Source organism: Choloepus didactylus, chromosome 4 (assembly GCF_015220235.1).
Source record: "Choloepus didactylus isolate mChoDid1 chromosome 4, mChoDid1.pri, whole genome shotgun sequence".
Classification (NCBI taxonomy): domain Eukaryota; kingdom Metazoa; phylum Chordata; class Mammalia; order Pilosa; family Megalonychidae; genus Choloepus; species Choloepus didactylus.
Genome location: NC_051310.1, coordinates 35693653 through 35713665, shown reverse-complemented (window position 1 = coordinate 35713665; position 20013 = coordinate 35693653). Strand labels below are relative to the sequence as shown.

Sequence of the window (20013 nt, the reverse complement as noted above, 5' to 3'; positions counted from 1 at the left end):
CCTGGGGAGGGAGAAGAATGGACTGCAGGGCAGGGGAGGGTAGCTCCAGGCAGCTCCTTGCAGCTTCAATCACCCAGACTCACACCACTTTTCTCCCTGCCCTCCAAGGCTCTTGAACCTGAGAGGGAGTTTTCTCCAGATACAGATCTTGCCTTGTCTTATGGAGTCAAATGCACCCCATCACCCTACATCCAGGCTGCTCCTAGGATGGTGTGGACACTCTGGTCATCCTTCCTCTCCTCCCAAAACCCAGACGTGGGCTTTTCCTCCCAAGAAGGCTGCTGGGGTCAGGAGCAGCAGACGTGGGGATGGAAGTCAGCCTCGGAGAAGGAAAGAATGCAAAGATGGGGGCAGGCAAGGACTGCAAGAGGCCCAGGTGTTAGAGAAATGTTTATTACAAGGATAAATATATACAATAGCAGGACAGTAAAATCACTGATCCTGGGCCCTTGGAACTTAAGGAGAGGCAGGGTGTGGAGGGCTGGGCCAGGGCCATGGCAGGCGGGGAGGTGTGGGAAGGGGGCAGTGAGACAAGGGATGGTCAGTGGTGAATCCACAGCCTGGGCTCTGGATGGGACACGGGAATGACAAGTCCCCAGATCATGCACAAAACGGTCCTGCTCTCCTGAGGGGCTGCCCCTCTGCTTGGATCTCTCAAAAATTCTGGATGTTCCTTAGCAGCTGGAGGTATTGCAATCAGCCCTGAGGTGGTGCTGTTAGTGAAGAAGCTCCAAAGCAGGCCTGGGGCTGGGGTGGGACCTACTCCCCAGGATAGCAGTGCCAACCCACCAGACCCCAGCTTTCACAGATGGGAATACTTTGCTGGTCTCTGAGACACCTGACCTCCCCGTTGACTTCTAAAATGGCTGGAGCCCTCAGAGATGGCTGCAGTTTGGTTCCAGCCCAGATGCTATCAGCAGAATCCAAACAGCTTGGAACCACCTTGGAGGATGCCTGCCACACCTCCACCCACGAATACTAAGGGATATGTGAAAACAGATCTTTTAGATAAATTCTAACCATCTTTCTAGGCCTTGCTCAAGGGACACCTCTTCCAGGAAGGCTTCCGAGCACTGCTGACTACTCAGCAGGGCCACACCCATCCCGTGTCTCTCTTCTCATCTAGACTCATCGCTCCCCAAGGTCTGAACTTCACTGCATTTCCAACAGGGTTGGATCTAGGGTGCTGAGCTCAGTGGTTGTTGGGCTGATGATGCTCCTTCTCTTTCCCTGGGATGGCCCCAGCTCAGGGACCTCCAGGCAGAGCTAAGAGAAGGATCATGGGAGCAAGGAACAGGGGGGCAGAGCAGGGAACGGGCAATATTTCAGGGTCCTCCAGTCCCCGTTTTTCTCCCTCTCTCTGTCTTCACATGGTCTTTCACTCCTGCATAGAAAAGCTCAAAGAACCTGCTCTTGGTTCAGAGTTTAAATGCCTGGGACTCCTCTTCTCTATCTCGAGTTGACGGTGTCTTACAAACCCACAGTAGAGACCAAGTATACCCCAGGATCAGAAAGAACAAGGGCCGCTGTGTCTCTGTGTATGTCCTCCCTGGCTGGTTGGGGTCTGAGTGTCATGGGACCAGAGAGTGGAGCGGTCCCCAGAGTGGAGGCTCCTATGGGTGGAGGACCAGGTCAGACCCCCTGACCCCTATCGTAATCTCCTACTCTTTCGCTGTGGGGAGGCTGGTGGAGGTGGGTAGTATGCTGCCTGCAGGGCATCTAGGGAACGGGCAGCATTAGCTGAGCCTCCAGCCTGCCTCAAGCAAGAGCTGGTCCCTGCCTGGAGGGCCTGAGGGGCGGCCCTACCTTCTCCCACTTCCCCCTCAACAGCCTGGGCTTCAGAGTGGTACCCCCTGACCCTACTCTGGGGTTGGGAGCAGGGGGCAAGAAGAAGGGAAGGTTGAGCGCTGCTACCTGCAGACTGGGCGGCCTCCTCCCAACGAGCCACTCCCATGAATTGTCTTAGGGGGCCGGGGTTCATGGCTCTCCAGAGTCTGCAACCCCTGGCCCTGCTACCTCCTCGGGTGGAGCAGGGGAGTCAAGCTGCCAGGCCCCACTGGCCACTAGCCGTGGCCATTCTGGGACATGTAAGCGGCCAGCGCCACCACCACAGCCACATAGAGACCGGCCCCCACGGCGATGGAGAGCGTGGCCAGGAAGAGGGCCCGGCGGGAGGTGGTGCCGGCCAGGCGGAAGTCCCCCTTGGAGATGGCCTTGCTGGTCTAGGGAGAGAGAGGAGCTGATGAAAGGGAGTGTCCCACACCCAGCAAAACAGGCCCCTGTTCCCATCCTGCTATACACTTCTGCCACTTCCTCCAGGAGAGGAAGGTGGCCGGAGAAGGAGGCTGGGGCCCCAGCAGCTCTTACCCCCTGGGAGAAGTAGAAGGCGGCAATGCCTAGCGGCCAGAAGCAGCAGAGCATGGAGAAGATGCTGAGCCCCAGGTGGTCCCTGGGAGGCAGCGTGAGGAAGTGGTCTTCACTTTCACTCTCCGTTGAAGTCACATCACTCTGCAAAACACCAATAGGGTTTCGTGACCAGACCCAGGATCACCCCGGATCAGCAAGAGTTAAAAAAACTGAAGGTAATACCTAGTGGGCCATGATGGGGGACAACTGGCAGTGTCATCAGTTGTTGGTGGGAGTGGAAGTTGGGCTTATACGCTTTACCGAAGCCTTAACAATGACCCAATAATTCCCAATAAATTTTAGGAATTTATCACAAGGAAAGAATGCAAGTATAGACGTAGAGGGATGTTCAATATGGGAGAGTAATTGTGACCGTTTAGAAACAACCTAAATGCCCAATGTCCCAGGAGACTGAGTTAATAAATTTTGAAGGTGCTTACAATAGAATACCATGTAGCCATTATAAATCACATTGTAGAAAAATGTCAGATTTCATGGAGAAATACTGAAATATGTTGTTTAGGTAATAAAACTGGGTACAGTAAGATTGGTTTTGGGGGAACAGGGGTGGGAATAAACACATGTATAAAAAAAGACTGGAATATTATCCACCAAAATATTAATAATGCTGTCCCTGAGTGGCTATCTGTATTGAGCTTAAATTACTTATGAAATTAAGAAAGGAAGAACAATAAATCCTATTCAATTAGTCAGCCCCAGTTAGTGTTTCTCTGAGTGTGGTCAGCACCTGTGTCAGAAAATGCCTTTGGTATTTGTTCATATACAGATTCCTGGGCCCTAACCGAGGCCTATTAAATCTGAGCATTTGGAGGTGGGTCCCAGGAATCTGCATTTTAAACACACACCCCTGGTGATCTGGATGCCTGGCACAGTCTGAGATCCCCCTCACAGTTTCTTGGTGAATTCACCTCCTCCTCCTCCTCCTCCTGGTCATCCTCCCGGCCCTGCAGCTCGTCCTGGATGCTGTAGGACACAGTCTGGATAGTGACATCCTCTTCGGCCTGGCCAGGCCCTGGGGCCTGCTCTGCAGACCCAGCCTGGGGCTCCCTGCCCTCTGTGAAGCTGGTTTCACAGCTGCCTGCCCTGGGTTCCTTGGCCTTATCCCTCCCCAGGAGGCAGCTGGGCCGGTACCAGGCCTCCACAGCCAGCTGCAGGGACCCCGGGTCCAGGAGCTGGTGGGCGTGAGCAGGGCCAGCACCACCCAGGAGGTAGGAGTAGAGCTTCTCCTGGCAGGGCCAGCTGGGCGAAGCCTCCAGGTAGCGATAGGGGCCGTGCAGGTGGGCAGGGCTCCTAGGCAGCAGCGGGTTCTGGAGTTCACTCAGACTCTCCATGGTCCTGGGCACAGCTGCCCAGAAGAGGGCCCAGGGTGGCTGAGCAGTCCTCAGAGAGCCTGCCGGGAGAGCAAGACAAACAGACATTGTGCCTTGGCTGCCGAATGCAGGGTCGGAAGTGGTTAAGAGCACAGGCTGCACGGTCTGACTTGGCTCAAAACCTGCCTTTGCCATTGGCCAGCTGTGGGCCCTCGGGCCAGCTATTTCTCAGAGCCTCCATTTCTTTGTCTGTGAGCTGGGGATAGCGTAGGACTTACCTCACATAGTTGGTTCATTCATGTGTCCATTCAACACGTGTTTATTGAGCATCAACTGTATGCCAGGCACTGTACCAGAAGCTGGAGGTACAATGGTGAGAAAGACGGGAAGCAGGGGAAGGAAGAGGGATGCACCCTTTGTCTCCATGGAGCTTACAGTCTGGTGGAGACGTCAATTGTAAAATCACTTCTCTGCTCCAAGGAGAAATATGGCATGTGGGTGTAAGATGTACGATGAACAGTCCCGACCAAGAGATGCAGGGAAGGCATTGGACATCAGAAGGAAGACTACAAGTTAAGAAGGCGAAGGGGACAGGGAGTGCACATCATGCCAAGAGAAGGGTGTGTGCAAAGGCCCTGTGGCCAGATAAAGTGCAGTGGGTGCGAGAGCCTGAGAGAAGGCTGGTGTGGCTGAGGGCCTGCAGCATGGAGAGAGGGTAAGATGGGACATGGGTGCTAGAGATGCAGGGCCTAAAGGTGTGGCAGGTTGAGACTGGGGCCTGAAGCTGTCACCATGGCTGTGCATGGAGAGAGGACTGGAGACAGCTGGGTTGACTGTGAGGCTCAGTAGGAGACTTTTGTATGGCTTCAGGTAAGCCAAGGGTAACTGGGACTCTGTGGTGATGGAGATGGAGGAAAGGGGTCAGGCCTTGGGAGACAGTGACAGGACTTGGTGGCAGATGGGATATTGGGTTCAGGGAAGACTTGGTCTAGGATTGAATGGCACCATGCTTAGCCCAGAGCTGGGCATGGGGAAAGTGCTCACAGCTTTCAGCTCTTACTGCGAGAGGACATTTCCTTCAAGGTGAGGTCTTAGGGGAATGCACCTTGGGCCAGATTCCCCTCTAAGGCAAACTGTGTCTTTGAGAGGTTCCTGTGAGGTGTAGGTCCCTGGAGAGAGCACCTCTGGGAAGGGCACACAGGAGGTGCTCAGGGCGGGCTGAGGGGGAAAGGCAGTCCTCGAGAATGTCGGCAACAGACCTGCACATACTCTGGGGTGCAGCAGGTGGAAGTGGGATGTGGAGAGAAAGGAAGGGCAGGCCAGGTGGCTGCAGGGACTTCCCACGCTCCTCTTGCCAGGCCTATCATGCAGCTGGAGAGGAACGGGGTCATGTCTTGCCCTGGATTTATAATCTGAAGATTCTGTTTTCCATCTTGGCTTGGATGCCTTGGGCAAAATTTCCTGCCTCTCTGTTTCCTCAGCTGTAAAGTGTGAATGATAATCCCTGCCTGCCCCACAAGGTCATTTTGAGGATCCACAGAGGTGGCTGAGAAGAAAGTGTGTTGTAGATTCTGTGTGCAAGGGCTGCCTGCCTGACTTCTGGGCTCCAGAACTTGTCTCATCCTACCCACTGCCCCTTCTGGCCTCCTCCCAGGACTCTGCTAACGGTCCAGGGGAAAACCATGGGGAGAGATTTCTGCTCCCTGGACTGGGTTTCTCTAGGCCCCTCCCTGGTCCTATCCTCCATCGAGAATCCACAGCTAAACCTGGGGAAGGGTCATTTGTATCTCTGCCCCAAGAGAAACGACCGGACTCTAGAAAGCTGGCTCTTAGGAAACCAAAAGACAGAGCATGGCCCCAGGAATAATGGCTAGGGAGCGGGACAGAGTGAGGGGGAGGGCCCTGTGGCTTGTACATGGGGGGCCGGGCTCCCCTGGCTGAGCTGCTGACAGGAGGATGGTGGGCTCTGCCTGCATGGGGGCAAAGGAGCAAGAGGCTGCCCAGGAGACCATAGAGGGGCTGACTTGGGGAGCTGGGGCTGTGAGTCAAGAGGGTCTCAAAGAACTGTGGAAGGGGTGCAAAGATGGGGGTGTGGCCCAAAAGCCTAACTCCTTGCCCAGGGAGGTCACAGATGGTGCTGGAGATACTGAGCTGCTGTGTGTCTGGGGACCCTGCTGGCATATTGCCCAGCCACAAGTTACACTTGGGCTGCCACCCAGCTGTGGCAGAAGCACCTCCACACGTGCACATGGGGCATGTAGGTTTGGGGCTGGGGCTGCTGGCTTAGGTGCTTGCTCTCTGGTATTCACAAATGCAGGTGCCTCACTACTTTCCCTCCTCCTCCCCCTTTGGGGGCCAAAAATGCCAGGGATCCCACCAAACTATGGCCCTCTGGAGAGTTTTATCCTAGAGGTGGGGAGCTGGGGCAGAGGCCTCACTGTGCTCCTCTGGGCAAATTCCTAGCAGAACTGGTCTCTTCTGACCCCCAAGGGCAGCTTCTAAGCCTCTGCGGCAGCCCTCCATACCCACAGGTGTGGAGTTGAAGGTTTGGAGCTGATGGGTTTGGGAGCTAGGTGCACTGGGGATCCATCCCTGATCCACCCCCTACTTGCTTTTTGACCTGGGGCCTCAGTTCCCCCTCATCTGTAGCATGAAAGGTTGGATCAAACAGTTGTGATATCAACAGAGGCGCTAATGTTCCATGATCCCATAGCTTCAACGAGCTCCTTCTTTCCAGAGTCAGGGATAGATGTGCCCAATCAGAGCCCAGTGAAAGTCCCTGGGCCAGGTGGAGGGAGGCAGAGCCATGGAGTCAGACTCCTGGCCTCCCAACACCCCGTGCTGGCCCAGTCCCAACCCTGCCCCTCTACCCGCTGCCCATCTCACCCACCCTCTGGGAGTCTAGGGGTTGGTTCTCAAAGGTCCCCCCTCTCCTCTGGCTGGTCTTAATTTATGCCTCCTTGATCTAAAACCTCAAGGATCCATCGGCCACAGCCCTGCCCTGTCTTGCCACCATGTGGGCAGAGGCATGCAGGGGTCCAGAGGAGGGTGGGCAGCCTGCCCCCCTGTTGGATCCTCCTGGAACCCTGGGGACCATCGGGGCACTTGCAGGGCACTTGTTCAAAGCAGACAGGGGCAGCAGGGTCCCAGCTCACAGCCCCTCCCCACTCCTGCCAGCCACCCTCTCTTGACCAAGGTACACCCAGCTGAGCCTCCTCAATCCAAGCCACACTCAACTGTTCCAGGATTACCCCCCTCGCATGCTGATGTGCCTCCGCAGTCCTTCAGGCATAAAGATGTACGATCCTGCGTTTAAAAAGCTGAAAGCCACCCGCATGTCCAACAACAGGGCACATGTTAAATAAATTATGATACAACACTTATGGTGGCGTGAGGCCTTTGAATAGGCTTCCAAAGAGTAATGACACGAGAAAATTCCCACTGCAGATTCAGTGAGAAAGAAAACGGTGTGTGCATGTAATCTCAACTCCACCAAAATAACAGTGATTATCGCTAGGGTGGGAGCACAGGTGCTTTCCATCTTCTTTTTCACGCCATGTTTTTTCTGTTTTCCACCTTTTTTTTTTTTTTTGTTAACAATGAGCCTGTACTACTTTTAAACCAGAAAAAAAATTTAAGTGCATAGATTTTTTGGAGTCCAATTATCTAAAATCAGTTTAAAACTCCCCAGGCTGGGGATTTCTTCTGGATTTGGCAGCTGAGCACACAGCATTGAAGCATGCCCACACTCAGACACACACACGCACACACACACTCATACCCACACCTCCACTTCTACAAGGCGTCCAAAGTTAAGGGCTGCAGCCACCATCCTGGTCCAGCTGAGGGGCATGTTTCTCTTTTCAGGTCCTAGTGCCCCCCATGGCCACATGGGGAGTTCACTGACCTGATAGGGGTGGCCAGAAAGAGGAGGCACCAGGTCCCTAGACCTCACCTTCTCTGTCCTTGGGCCTGGCCTGGCTCAGGGCTGCCTCTGCCTGTTGCATGGAGTAAGGGACAAGTGTTCAATGCAGAGTCCTTATCATCTCCACCTCTGCTGCCCGGTGTCACCTGAACCACGGGTGCCTTCCAGGTTCCGTGTGCGCTGCCTGTGTGCCTGCTGGTGAGCGTGCCTGTGCATGTGTGTATGCGTTTGCATGTGTGTGCACTCATGTCCGGGAAGGAAAGACATGAGAGGGCCTGGGATTCTGAAGCTAAGAAGATTGCTACAAACTGCAGTTGGGGCTGCAGGGATGGGCCACACAAGAAGAGAAGGAGAGAAGTTGCCTCTGTTTGGGAGGCCACAGCCCCTGGGTCATTTCCTTCTGCGCCTAAGTGTTTCCACACCCTGATTTGGGGGTGGAGAGTACACGGCAACTGTCTAGACCCGGGCACAGCAAACCACCTAGGAATCCCCTGGAGTCCAATTGCACCTTTCTTTTCCAATTCAGAGAATCATACAATCTAGCACCAGTTTGCTTGTCTATACAATGTTTGGAAGGGGCAGCAGGGGTTGATTTTTAATAGCTCTGCTCTATATGACTCTAGGATCCTATTGGGAGAAGAAGAATAAGAACGTTCACTTATTAATCTCGTTACCATGTGCCAGGAACTGAACTGTCCTAAATGCTCATTTTGACTCTATAATTCTCATGGGAGAATAACAACAGGATAGGGGACTTCCTCTCCCAGCTATGGCCAACTAACTTGTGTCACACCATACCGCCTGCCAATAATAGCTGGAAATGCTATGAAAAAAATATGCAGACCTTGCAGAACCAACAAGGGAGCAAGGGCTGGAGGATTCAAAGTGCCAAGGGCCCAGAGTAAAGGGAAACACAGAGAGGAGAACCTGCTACCATTGTCTCCTTGAGCCCTTTTCTGACTCGTAGTGGCAGCCTAGAGGCTGAGAAGCTGAGCAGATTTTCCAGCAGCATCAGGGGCTGGGGAGAAAAATTGGAGTTCTGGGCCTGCTAAGGAGGAGGAGCCCCGGGAAAGCCCCCAGGTTTTCAATTAGGACGTCTTTAGAGCTCCACTCTGGGAGTAGGAGCAAACCAGAAATAGACAAGCCCACGCCATGACTGAAACCAGGCTTTGAGTTGGCTCCACCCCTATATGACGTACGGTGAGCTGCACCTAGCCGAGATGCCCGCTAGAAACAGAATTGTCTCCAAGGCAGAGGTTCTCAATTTTAGCATGCATCAACATCACCTGCGGAGCTTGTTAAACCCAGATTGCTGGATTTCACCCTCGGCGTCTATGATTCTGAGGGGGTGGGGCCTGAGAATTTGCATTTCTACCAAGTTCCCAGGTAATGCTGTTGTTTCTGGTCCAGGGAACACACTTTGAGAACCAGTGCCCTGGTAATTACTAAAAGAATAGTGAAGGAATGTATGACCAATAAGATAATCGATGTTATATATGGCGTGATGAAAACACTTGACAAGTCCAAAAGAAGGCAAGAAAAGATAGAAAAAGGAATTTTGAGCAGGTGAGACAAATAGAAAACTAATAAGAAAACATTAGACTTATACCCAACTATATACATAATTACATTGAATGTAAATGGGATAAAATTGCCCATTAAAAGACAAAGTCACATAGTGTGTTAGTGGTGTATTATTCCATTTCCATGAAATTTAGAAAAGGCAATTGTATGGTGAAAGGAAGCAGATTGACGGTTGCTAAGGGCTGGGAGTTGGGGGTGGGATTGATTGTGAAAGGGCACGAGAACTTTTCGGAGTGATGGAAGTGTTCTGTAACTTGATTGCAGGGGTGGCTATAAGACTATATATTTAACAAAACTCACTGAATTGTACACTTAAAATTTAGGAATTTTATTGTAGGTATATTATACCTCAAAGCTGATTAAAAAAATATAAAGGTAGACTGGATTTTGTAAACAGCAACAAAATCCAACTATATGCTGCTTATAAGACATGCATCTTTTTAAAGGACATTTTTATTGTGGTAACATATACACAACATAACATTTTCCATTTTAACCACCTTCAAAGATGTAATTCAGTGGAGTAATTACATTCACAATGTTGTGCTACCATCACCACCATCCATTACCATTTTTCCATCATCCCAAACAGTTACTCTGTACCCATTAAGCATTAACTCCCAATTCCCCACCCCCACTCTGGTAACCTGTAATCTTCTTTCTGTTTCTATGAATTCAAGCAAGGTATCTTAAATGTAAAAATACAAAGACATTGAAAGTAAAAGGGTGGAATAATAACACCCCACACTTGTTAAGTTTTTACTGTGTTCCAAATGTGATGTATTATCTCATTAACCCTATGGAGTCTATGCCATCATTATCCCCATTTTATAACTAATGGCACTGAGGCATAAGAAAGGTATAAGTGCCCACCAGCATGTAGCTGATAAAGAGATGAACTGGATGTGAACCCTGGAAATCTGACTCCGGAGTCACTATGCTCTAGTGCCACTCTGTATCACCCACATTTACCGAATTGGCTTTGCCCTGAACACCAGACCAAGTGCTTCAAACGCATTTTCTCATTTAATCCCTCCTCTTTCACATGTGGGAAAACTGGAGCTCAGAGAGGTTAAATATGTTTTCTGAGATCACACAGCTGGAAGGTGGTAGAGGCCAATCAGACCAGGTCTGTTCTGGCCAAGTGCTCACACTTTTAACCTCTGAACGGTGAAGTAGGGATGGAAGAATGAAATAAAATAAATGGGCAGGCCCAAATAGGATCAAGTTCTCCAGGTTTAGTTCTGGTGGGCAAAAAGTGCCTGGGAGGAGGCATCGTAACTGCTGTTAGAGTGAGGCCAAAGGGACCGTGTGATGTGTGACAAGGAGTTGGGTCATATCCTCAGAACGGAGCCAACCCTTATCAAAACCCTGTCTGATGGTACCAGATACTATTTATCATGTCCTCACAGGAGCCAGGCACTCAGATACTTTATCTCAAAACTTTGCAATGACTAATAAAGCTGGTTATTATTTCCCATTTTTCAGGTGAGGAAACCGAGACTCAGAAAGGTTAAGGAAATTGCCCAAGATTAAACAATGACAGACATGGGATTTGAATCCAGGTATGACTGATTCCAAAGCCGGCACTCTCACCTGCCACACCTTTTGGAGTGTGCCTGTGTGTGGAGGGAAGGGGGTCAGAAATGGGAACTTTGAAAAAAGATTAAGAACTTTGGAGTGATTTAGCAGCTAGTGTGGGGTAGGGTTGGAGGGGAGGCTACCTAGATAACCTTAGGGTCTAGATTCAAATAAATAAAGAGCCATTGTGAGAAGGCCAAACCACAGACCACTATCTCTCCGTGCAACATGAGAGATTGCTTTTAAACTGAAAGAGAAAAGCCAGAACTTCCTAGCAGGGCAGATTAAATAGAAATGATTAAAATCCAGGGAAAAGGTGAAATCTTTAAGGTGCTAGACCATCTTTTCGTCAGATAAGATATAAACTTCTGCAAACTGTGAAGTGCTGTGACTGTGGTAGCTGTTTTTAGGTGGCTTGGGGGCTGGATTGCCCAGTCTGGAGTCATTGGCTACAGCTTGCATTTGACAGTCAAGGGAGAAAGAACCAAGGGTGGGGAGAGAGGCGAGATGAGCAGAATCAAGAGAAAGTGGGGAAACAGCTTTATTTGAGCAGAATCAGGAGAAAGTGGGGAAACAGCTTTATTTGCTTCAGTTTGCCTCAATAGGAACATTACACAATTATCCTCTCTCCTTCCTCTGTCTTCAACTGCCCTTAACTCCTGATTTATTCCAATGGCACTTATACATATTGTAGTCTCCCTCATTAAGAAATAAAATCATTCTGGTGATTAGAAGACCTGCCACTTCTCCCACGGAGAGGTGGGATCTCTGTCCCTCGCCCCGAGTCTGGGTGGGCTTGTGACTGCTTCAACCACAGAGCACAGCAAAAGCGATGCTATGTAACTTCTGAGGCCACCTTAGCTCATCGGAGCACTCACCTTGGCGCCCTGAGCTGCCCTGTGAGTAGTCAGACTACCCCGAGGCTGCCACGCTGGAGGGGTCAGTGGAGGCAGCTGAACCCTGCCTTCCCGTCACCTCCACCCAAGGTGCCGGATGTGTGAGTGAGGCCATCTCGGACTCTCAACACCCCCCACCTGTCAACTGGATACCACTGGGCGGCCTCTGTCAATGTCACCTAGAACAGAATAACTAAACCCGGCCTGATTTTCTCATGCCCCAAGTAGCGAGATATAATAAAATATCTAAATTTGGGGGTAGTTAGGCAGCAATAAATTATGGGAACATCCTCAGTGCCCCTTCCCCACTTCAGCTCCGTCCCCTCTCACTCCTCCTCTTCACAGTCATGTTTCCCAGAAGGTTTGTCTCCACTCATATCAGAAAGCTTCAGATCTCGGCTCAAAAGCTACTTCCTCAGGGAAGCTGTCTCCACAATCCTCAGTCTAGATATAGGTCCCCTGGTTATCTGCTCTCCAGGGCTCCATGCTCTTCCCCTCAAAGTGCTCATCACCGTCTCTATTTATATATGCGTGATCTGTTGATGAGTCTTTCTCCCTCACCAGATTGTGAGCTCCAGGAGGGTGGGACCGTGGCTGCCTTGCTCACTCCTGCACTCGCTTGCCTGGATGTAGTAAGCACTCAGTAAACTGTTGATCTTGTGAATGAATGAGTGAATTAATGAATGAGTGATCTTGTGAATGAATGAGTGTGCTGAGTCTCCCCAGTAAGAAAGTACTTTCCAGGATGTGGGTTAAAACACATCTGGCTGGGGAAAATTTAGTTCCGCACAACAAACATTTCTTGAGCAGTTACTTCAGGCCATTTCTTGGGGTGAAAAAATAAAGAAGTGGGCCTACTTTGAGGAGGGGTGGGAAATACAGACTGGAAAATACAAAATTTCTATACAATGGACGAAGCTGTGCTAGCAGCATGCACAGAGTGCTATGGGTGCACCAAAACGGGACCCTGAGATGCAAGTGGAGGTGTTGGTGGGATTAGGGAGAAGTTTCTCAGAGGATACGACATTAGAACTGAGTTTCAACAGAGGAATATGAGTCACCCAGGTGAGACCGTGAGAGAAGGGCATTTCCAGTGGAGGAAACAGCACGAGGAAAGGCTCGTGGAGTGATGGTATGGAGGGTAAGCCAAGGTGGTTTGGCCTTGATGAAATGAGGTGGGAGAAGTAGAAAGGCCTCCTTTGCCATGCAGAGAAGTTTTGTTCTGTGGGCAGTAGGGAGCCAGTGATGGTTGTAGCAGGAAAGTGGCATGATATGACATTTGGTAGCAGCAGACAGAAAGAATTTGCTATAAGTGAGAATGGGGGCTAGAAGTCCTGTTATGAGACTACTGTAGAAATGCAGGCAGGAGAGGATGAGGACCTGACCTGTGCTCTATGGCAGAAAGGGTGGAGAGGAAGAGTCAGAGCTGAGGAGTATCTAGGAGGTTAAATGAATAGGACTTTGTGGTTGACTAGAAATGAGGGGAACAGAGGAGCCAAGAATGACTCCCAGATTCCTGTCTTTGTCAACTGGGGGTGGTAGGCGATGTCAGCAACTGAGAACAACCAGGGAGAGGCTGCTCGTTCAGGAGGACAGCCTGGGCACAGATGACCCTCTCTCCTCCTTCTGAAGGTTCTATTGAAATGACAGGACATGTATTTTCAAAAGAATGAATGAAATCATAACAAAATTGGGAAACAAGAAAGACTTATATCAGTAGACTAGAAATGTTGAGGGATTCCTGGGAGATAAAGAGCAGATGAGTTTGCTTGGTGAAGAAATCAGTTCACGGAAGTCTGTGGCCCCAAATACCAAAGGAAAGAACAATTCCCATTCAAGGGAGAGGACTGTCGAGGAGACAAACCTCTCCAACTGCAGATGAAATCCTCACTGGCTACCTACAGTAGTAAACACCTTTCTTCATTCAGAAGTATGAATGGATAAGAAAGGAAAATGAGAAACAACTACAAGAAAATAAAAAAGGATTACCATAAACAAATAGAACAATTGACCTAATAAGATTCTACAAGCATTCAAGTTACAGAAAAGATAGTTAAAGTTTTTTAAACTTCACACCCTGAGAGAGATTAAGAGCCATTGCATCCATAAAACAAGAAAAGGCTTCTATGAAAGTGGAGCAATCAAAGAACATGAAAGAGTTGTGGAAATTGAAAATAATTGCCTAAAGTTTAAAAAATTCAATGAAGAGACTGGATAATAGAATGGACACACTTGAAGATTAACCTTGTAATGTAAAAGAAAAAGTTAATGAAATTACCCAAAATATAGAGCCAAAAGACGAAAAGATAGAACTTATGAAAAAAAAAACTTGAGACAATGAAGAGGTCCAACATCCACCTAATATGAGTTTCAGAACGACTAGAAGAAAAAACGTAGTAATTAAAAAAGCAGAAAGTGTCTCCTAAACTTAACCAAAAAAAAAAAAAAAAAAGGAATTTTAGATTGAAAAGGCCCAGCAGATGCCAAGCTGAAAAAAGCAAAACACGAGTGTACACACATCAGGAAGAGAAAGGTGGGAGGGGAAACAGATGAGTTTGATTTTGAAGCACCTTTGGGTTACTAGGGTAGAAACTCCACCTGCCAATTGGAGGTATGGAGCTAAAGCCCCAGGTAGAGGTTAGGGCTGGACATAGATTTAAGGATCATCAGCAGACCTATGGAAAGGGAGGAAAAGGAAAGAGGAGAGGAGAGGAGAAGAGAGGGGAGGGGAGGACTACTGAGGGAACTCAGGAAAGAGAGAGAAACAGCTAGGACACTTCTCAGCTTCCACGTGAGACATCTTAGTTGCTATTTTCCAGGGAGCATCTGTCTACAATCTTTTCCATCCCCTACACCCTGGGTTCCCACAAGAGGGACTGGTCTCTCCCCCGAGCGTAATCCACCTGCCTGGGGGATGGGTTTGTGGCTGACAAGGGTGAAAATTGTGGGAGGATTGGGATTGGTGGCATTGCTAGTCAAATTAGTCCATTTTCAAGTGGAAATCAAATCTTCATTCTTGCTGAAACAACCTGTCTCTCCACTGAAGCAGCTCATTCCCGACCACTTAGAGGCAAACAGCATGTCTAATGGCAGAAGATGATACACCTAATGGAGAGGTAGAGCATCAGACCCTCATTCCCTGCTTAGTTTGCTTGGGGGTGGTGGTGGTGGCAGCTGCAGGAGGAGGGAGAAAAGAAAATAAAGGAGGAGGCTAGAGAAGGCATGCACACAAAGAGGAAGGATGAGGGTCAGTCTTTATTGTCCCCTGGCTTGCAGCTGAGGGACCTTGCCCCAGGCAGGATGCCGACTGGGTCCCTGGGAAGGGAAAGGGATTGGAAAATAAAGAAAGTTTGGAGAACTGGGAGATTTCTTTTCCCCAGAGAGAAGGCCGTTTCTTCTGGTTTCTCCCTGGAGTGATGTACCTTGGGGTTGAAAGCCCCTCTAGGGGCTTTGAATCAGCCTTTGAACTCAAAGGTAATTAATAATGTGCAAATATCTCTAGGTATTCTCTGCCTCTGATATTTTGTGTGTCTGTGCTTTATGTGTATTTCAATGTTTCAATCTCTCTCTTACACACACACATGCACACACATGCACACACACACACGCACACACATTTCTTAATGACCATGTCACATTTATCTTCTGTTCTTCCTCAGATCTCCTTCTGCCCCAGATAACCACGATCACTCAGTTGGGTGCCAGGGTTGACTCCCTGCTTCCCTTTGAGGCCTTGCAGGAGGCAGAGGAGGCCAGAGTGGGAACCTCAGCAGGAAGGGGCCTGGAGGGGAACACAGGAAGTGGCCGGTGGATAGTTCTCCTTTTTGGCCTCAACTGAGAGAGGAACCAGATAGGTCTGCTTGGGGAACTAGAGATGCTCTGCACCCTGACATCTCTGGGAGTGAGGTGTCCACCCAGATAGCTGCAGAAAGACCAATCGTACTTTCTCCTCACCCAGCAGTAGGCTAGCACCCCCACAGACCAGCTTTGCAGAAAATAAAGCCCCTCTCTGCTTGCTGCTGCCGCTGCTGCCACCACTTTGCTATGAGGGTTAGTGACTGTCCATTAACTCCAGAGAGCTGATTCTTGCCAGTACTGCACCAACAGCTGAGCCAGAAAGCACTGACAGTGGGGAGTGGTGGGGGGAGGTGCTGGTCCCCCACCCTGGCTGGGCGCTTGCAGGGTAAGTTGGGGAGGCCACTGGTGGGGCTTACTCAGCTCTACTGAATGCCAGTTAGCTAAGGTTTTTCTGAGCATCAGCTAGACCTGCCACAGTTGAGGAAAATTATTGTCAGGGAATCTCATTTTGTTTTTATTAAAAAAAACTCTCCCCAGGGAAGGATCTTTCCTGACTGTCCCTTCCTCCAGTCTTGAGAGAGGGCTTTCTGTCAGGCAGGAAGAAGAGGGTCAAAGGTTGGGTTCCTGACCCTTGGCTACTCACAAGGGATGTTGGGGGAGGCTTTCCTGGCCTGTTGGCTTGGATTCAGGGGCCCCACACAGACCCCAGCTGAGGGCTCCAGCTCACCCACTCTGTATATATTCATGGCTTTCTCAGGGGTACAAGGAAGAGGAGGGGGATCTTAAGTAAACACTAGGTTACAACTGACTTTTTGTGGTTCCTATTGCTCCTTTCCACCCATTCTTAAAATCCAGTTCTTCAATGAAAGGACATTAACTTACTCTTTAAACCAGGTTAATGAAGCTGGTGCCCTGTGTTATAGGGAACTTGAGGAGTTTGTGGGTTTAGGGCAGCCTTAGAGAACCACACAGAACACTGGGGTTCAGAATCCTAATGCTCATATGGACCAACTGCTTTCTGTTACAGATGAGAAAACTGAAGGCCACAGAGGTGAAGGACCTGCCTGAGGCCAGACAGTAGCAGAGCTGGGACCAGAACACAGGACTCCTGTCTCCCAGTGAAATGTTTTTTTTTCTTTTGGGGAATACATTTTAACACTTCATTTCCTTATTCTACACTCAATTATTGAGTCCCCACTATGGGTGGATGACAGTGTAGGGAAAGAGATGAAAACAACACTAGTCCTGACTTCATGGAGCTATTTCCCAAATTTGATTCTTGAGGGGTAAAAAAGCCGAAACTGTGAGCCAGACTCTCACCCTATATATTCTTCTCTACGTGACAGTGGAGGAGAAGGAGGAAGGGTTTCCACTCTAACCCTTTGACTCCTAAAAGGAATGAAGTTAGTTTTCACTGATTCTGGGACCCTAGGAAGGCCAAGGATAAAGGGAGCCATGGCTGGATTGGGTGAAATGGTATTGGAGGTGACAATGATCTGGCCACTGCTAGCAGGCCTGGCTGGGGGATGGGAACAGTGACAGCAGCTCACACTTGGGTGAAGATGAACAGGGACATTGTTTCATTGACTCCCAGGGCAGTTCCCTGCAGTAAATGGAGCACCTACCTTATTCTCACTTTAGAGATGAAGAAACAGCTTCAGAGATATCAGGTAACTTGCCTAAAACCATGTCACCAGTAAATGCTAGCAAGGGTCCAAAACTCCTAGTCCAGTGCTCTTTCTACCACTGGATGGGAAGTTGTGCTGAGTTGGGAGGGTGGAGAGCTGCAAAGCAGTGGTCAGCCACAGTGACAGGCCAGTCTTCCTCTACGCAGTTTTATTTTGATCACTATGTTCTGCCACCCAGAGAACTCTGTCCTAAAGAACTGGAAGCACTTTGCAGGCCTGAATGAGCTCATTCAGCACATTCTTGCCAAAGAGAGGGAGAATTCCAAATGGAGGCTCTATATAGGGTCACCAGCATCCAGGCACAAAATAAAAAACAGGACCCTGGTCCCCACACTCTTTGTCCTCAGGCACTGAACAGTTCGATGCAAAACTGGCCTCCTGCCATGAGCATCAAGAAGGTGCAGGGAAAATTTTAGGTATCTTTTTGTACCTCCCTCCTTCCCTGGAGAAATGGGTTAAGCAGTCCCAAGGAGCCTGACCCATTCCTTTGCCCAAGAGCAATGGGATCTCAGGGCAGGAGGGACCACTGCCACCCCCGTCACCTGGTGAGCAGGCTTGGGTGGGAGGGGAGGGGAACTTAGTGAAGCCTGCTCAGAGGTTGTTAGTGTCCAGGGACCCGGTGGGGACTGGGATATCAGGGCATCAGGGAGATTCTGACCGGGGGGAGACTGGTCAATGGGCACGGTGTCTCCGAGTCACCTGAGGTTGGGGTCAAGGCTGGTGGTGTGAGGTCAGGGTTCCCAGGTGTCCGTCTTGGCTCCAGTTTCTCGGCCCCTCCCGGCATCCCCAGCCTGCGGGGTGAGGGGTAGGGATGGACGTGACGCGATCACTGGCGGAGGGCAAGACGCTGTCAGCGGACAGTCAGAGCCTACAGCCCTGAGCAGGGTCCCACTGGCCTCCCCGGCTCAATCCCGGCTCCGCACTTAGCTCTGCGCTCCCACTGCGCCCCCAGACGGCCCCTTACCTGTCCGGCCGCGGACGGTCCCGCCTCCTCCGCGGGGCCCGGGGGCCCGGCATGGACCGGCGAGCGACGGCGCCCCCTCCTCGCGGCCGCAGTGGAGCTCCCAAGAGGGCTCCCCGGCTCCCGGCCCCGGGCCCCTGCCGCCGCCGCTTCAGCACCGCGGACAGCTGCCGCCCGCCGCCCGCCGCCGCCGCCCGCCCCGCCCGGCGCGGTCCCGGGAGCCCCGCATCCTGGCCCGGCCCCGCGGCCGCCGCGCAGCCCTCAACCCGACCCGAGGCGGCTCCGCGCCGACTAGGGAGAGCAGCGAGGACGGTCCCCCCTCCTCCTCGCCTGCCGCCGCCGCCTTAGCCCTCTCGCCGCCGTGCTCCCTTTCACGCTCCAGAACCAGCCCCCCAGGCGCCCCGGACCCTGCTGGGGCGGGGCGGGGCGGGGCGGGAAGTCAGGGGAGCCCAGAGGCGGCGGCGGAGCGAGGGGCGCGCGGCTGCAACCGACTTGCTTTGGCTCCTGGCCCCTCTCTCCAGCCCTCCTCCCTTTCCCCCCACCCCTCAACCCCAAAGCGGTGGGCGGCCCCCGGGCGTCTTGAAGCAGTTTGGAGCTGGTAGGCTCCCAAACCCTGAGTTTTAATATTGATATGCCCTAAAAAGAAAAAAAGATTTATTGAGCACTTACTATATACCGAACACTAAGCCAACATAATCTCATTTGGTTTTCTTCATCACCCTATGAAGCAATGTAATTATTTTCATTTTACAGTTGAGAATGCTGGTCTCCAAGAGGTGAAAATCTCTTGATGTAGAGATAACCATGCTATGTTGGGAAATGCATAGGCTTTAAAGCCCATAGACCTAAGTTTCCATCCTAGTGTCCCACTTACTAGCTGTGTGACCTTGAGTGAGTTATTTGACCTCTCAAAGTCTCAGGTTTCTCATTCTCAAAATAGGGCTGTTGTATCAATCTGTGGCATGGATCATGTGAGGACAAAGTGAAATGACATATGTCACACTCTGGCCTCCAAGAGGCCCTGGGTGGGTGAGTCTTCTCAGTTCTCTCCCAGTGGGATCCCTGAGATCTGAGCCCAGGCTCCTTACTGCTTTGCCCCCCAAACCCCTGCCTTGCCCACCCCAACCCCATACTTTATTCCCCCAACCTCAGGTTCTTTTTTCTTTTTTGCATGGGCATATCCCCGTCATGAGTATAGAAAAGATGAGGCTATTTTACAAGCCCCCAGTCTCATCACAGTACCAGGGGGTAGGGAGGGGGCATTAATCTCATTTCCGAGGGAAAATAGGGGCCTGCAAAGGAAACCCTAGAACAGCTGAAGCCAAGGTTAGGACTTGAAGGAGGCACTGGGATTCCTTCCTCCTCTGACCCAAGGGTGCCATGTCACACTGAAGGTGAATGGGGGTGGTGGTGTCTCTGGGGCCCCCCTCACTCCTACATGACCTGGGCCATCTGGCATCAATTCTGTTCTGCTCCCCACATGCACTGTAGGAGCCAGGAGCCCCTGTCATGGATTTTGGGGCCTCTTCTCACCAACGCTAGTCAGAGGCCTCCCTAAACTTCGTGGTCTGTCTCGGGGCTAATACTGGTGTTTCACCTGCAGGGTGTTATATATCTTCTTGCTCCTCCTGCATCTCATTAGAGTGTAAGTCCCCTGAGGCCAGAAAGGCTGATGGACCACTCATCTGAGGCCTATACAGCATCTAGACAGACCACCCCCCTACACACATGCCAGACACTGCCCCTGAGCCTGTGCACCCTCCCGCACCTCTGCTCCCCTCTGGCCTCCCTCTCACAGGTGCTCACAGCTCCCCACTTGCCCCGGGTCTCCCTCTGCTTCTCC

The 20013-nt window shown here is 50.9% G+C and overlaps 1 protein-coding gene across 5 annotated transcripts in view; it reads right to left on the bottom strand.

Moving 5' to 3' along the window:
- Window positions 1-377: 377 nt before the first annotated feature.
- Window positions 378-20013, bottom strand: part of SYNDIG1L (synapse differentiation inducing 1 like) — a 59018-nt gene continuing 39382 nt past the window's right edge. The window contains exons 1-5 of one of the 5 annotated variants that reach the window (XM_037832301.1): window positions 18174-18341; window positions 17909-18000; window positions 3273-3817; window positions 2368-2508; window positions 378-2222 (exon numbers count right to left, since the gene is read on the bottom strand). In XM_037832301.1, the coding sequence (XP_037688229.1) occupies window positions 2064-2222; window positions 2368-2508; window positions 3273-3817; window positions 17909-18000; window positions 18174-18226 (990 nt within the window). In that variant the 5' untranslated portion in view covers window positions 18227-18341 and the 3' untranslated portion in view covers window positions 378-2063. Of the gene's footprint in view, window positions 2223-2367; window positions 2509-3272; window positions 3818-17908; window positions 18039-18173; window positions 18342-20013 lie in introns of those variants that run through there. The other 4 variants (XM_037832303.1, XM_037832302.1, XM_037832304.1 and 1 more) reach the window with 4 other exon arrangements.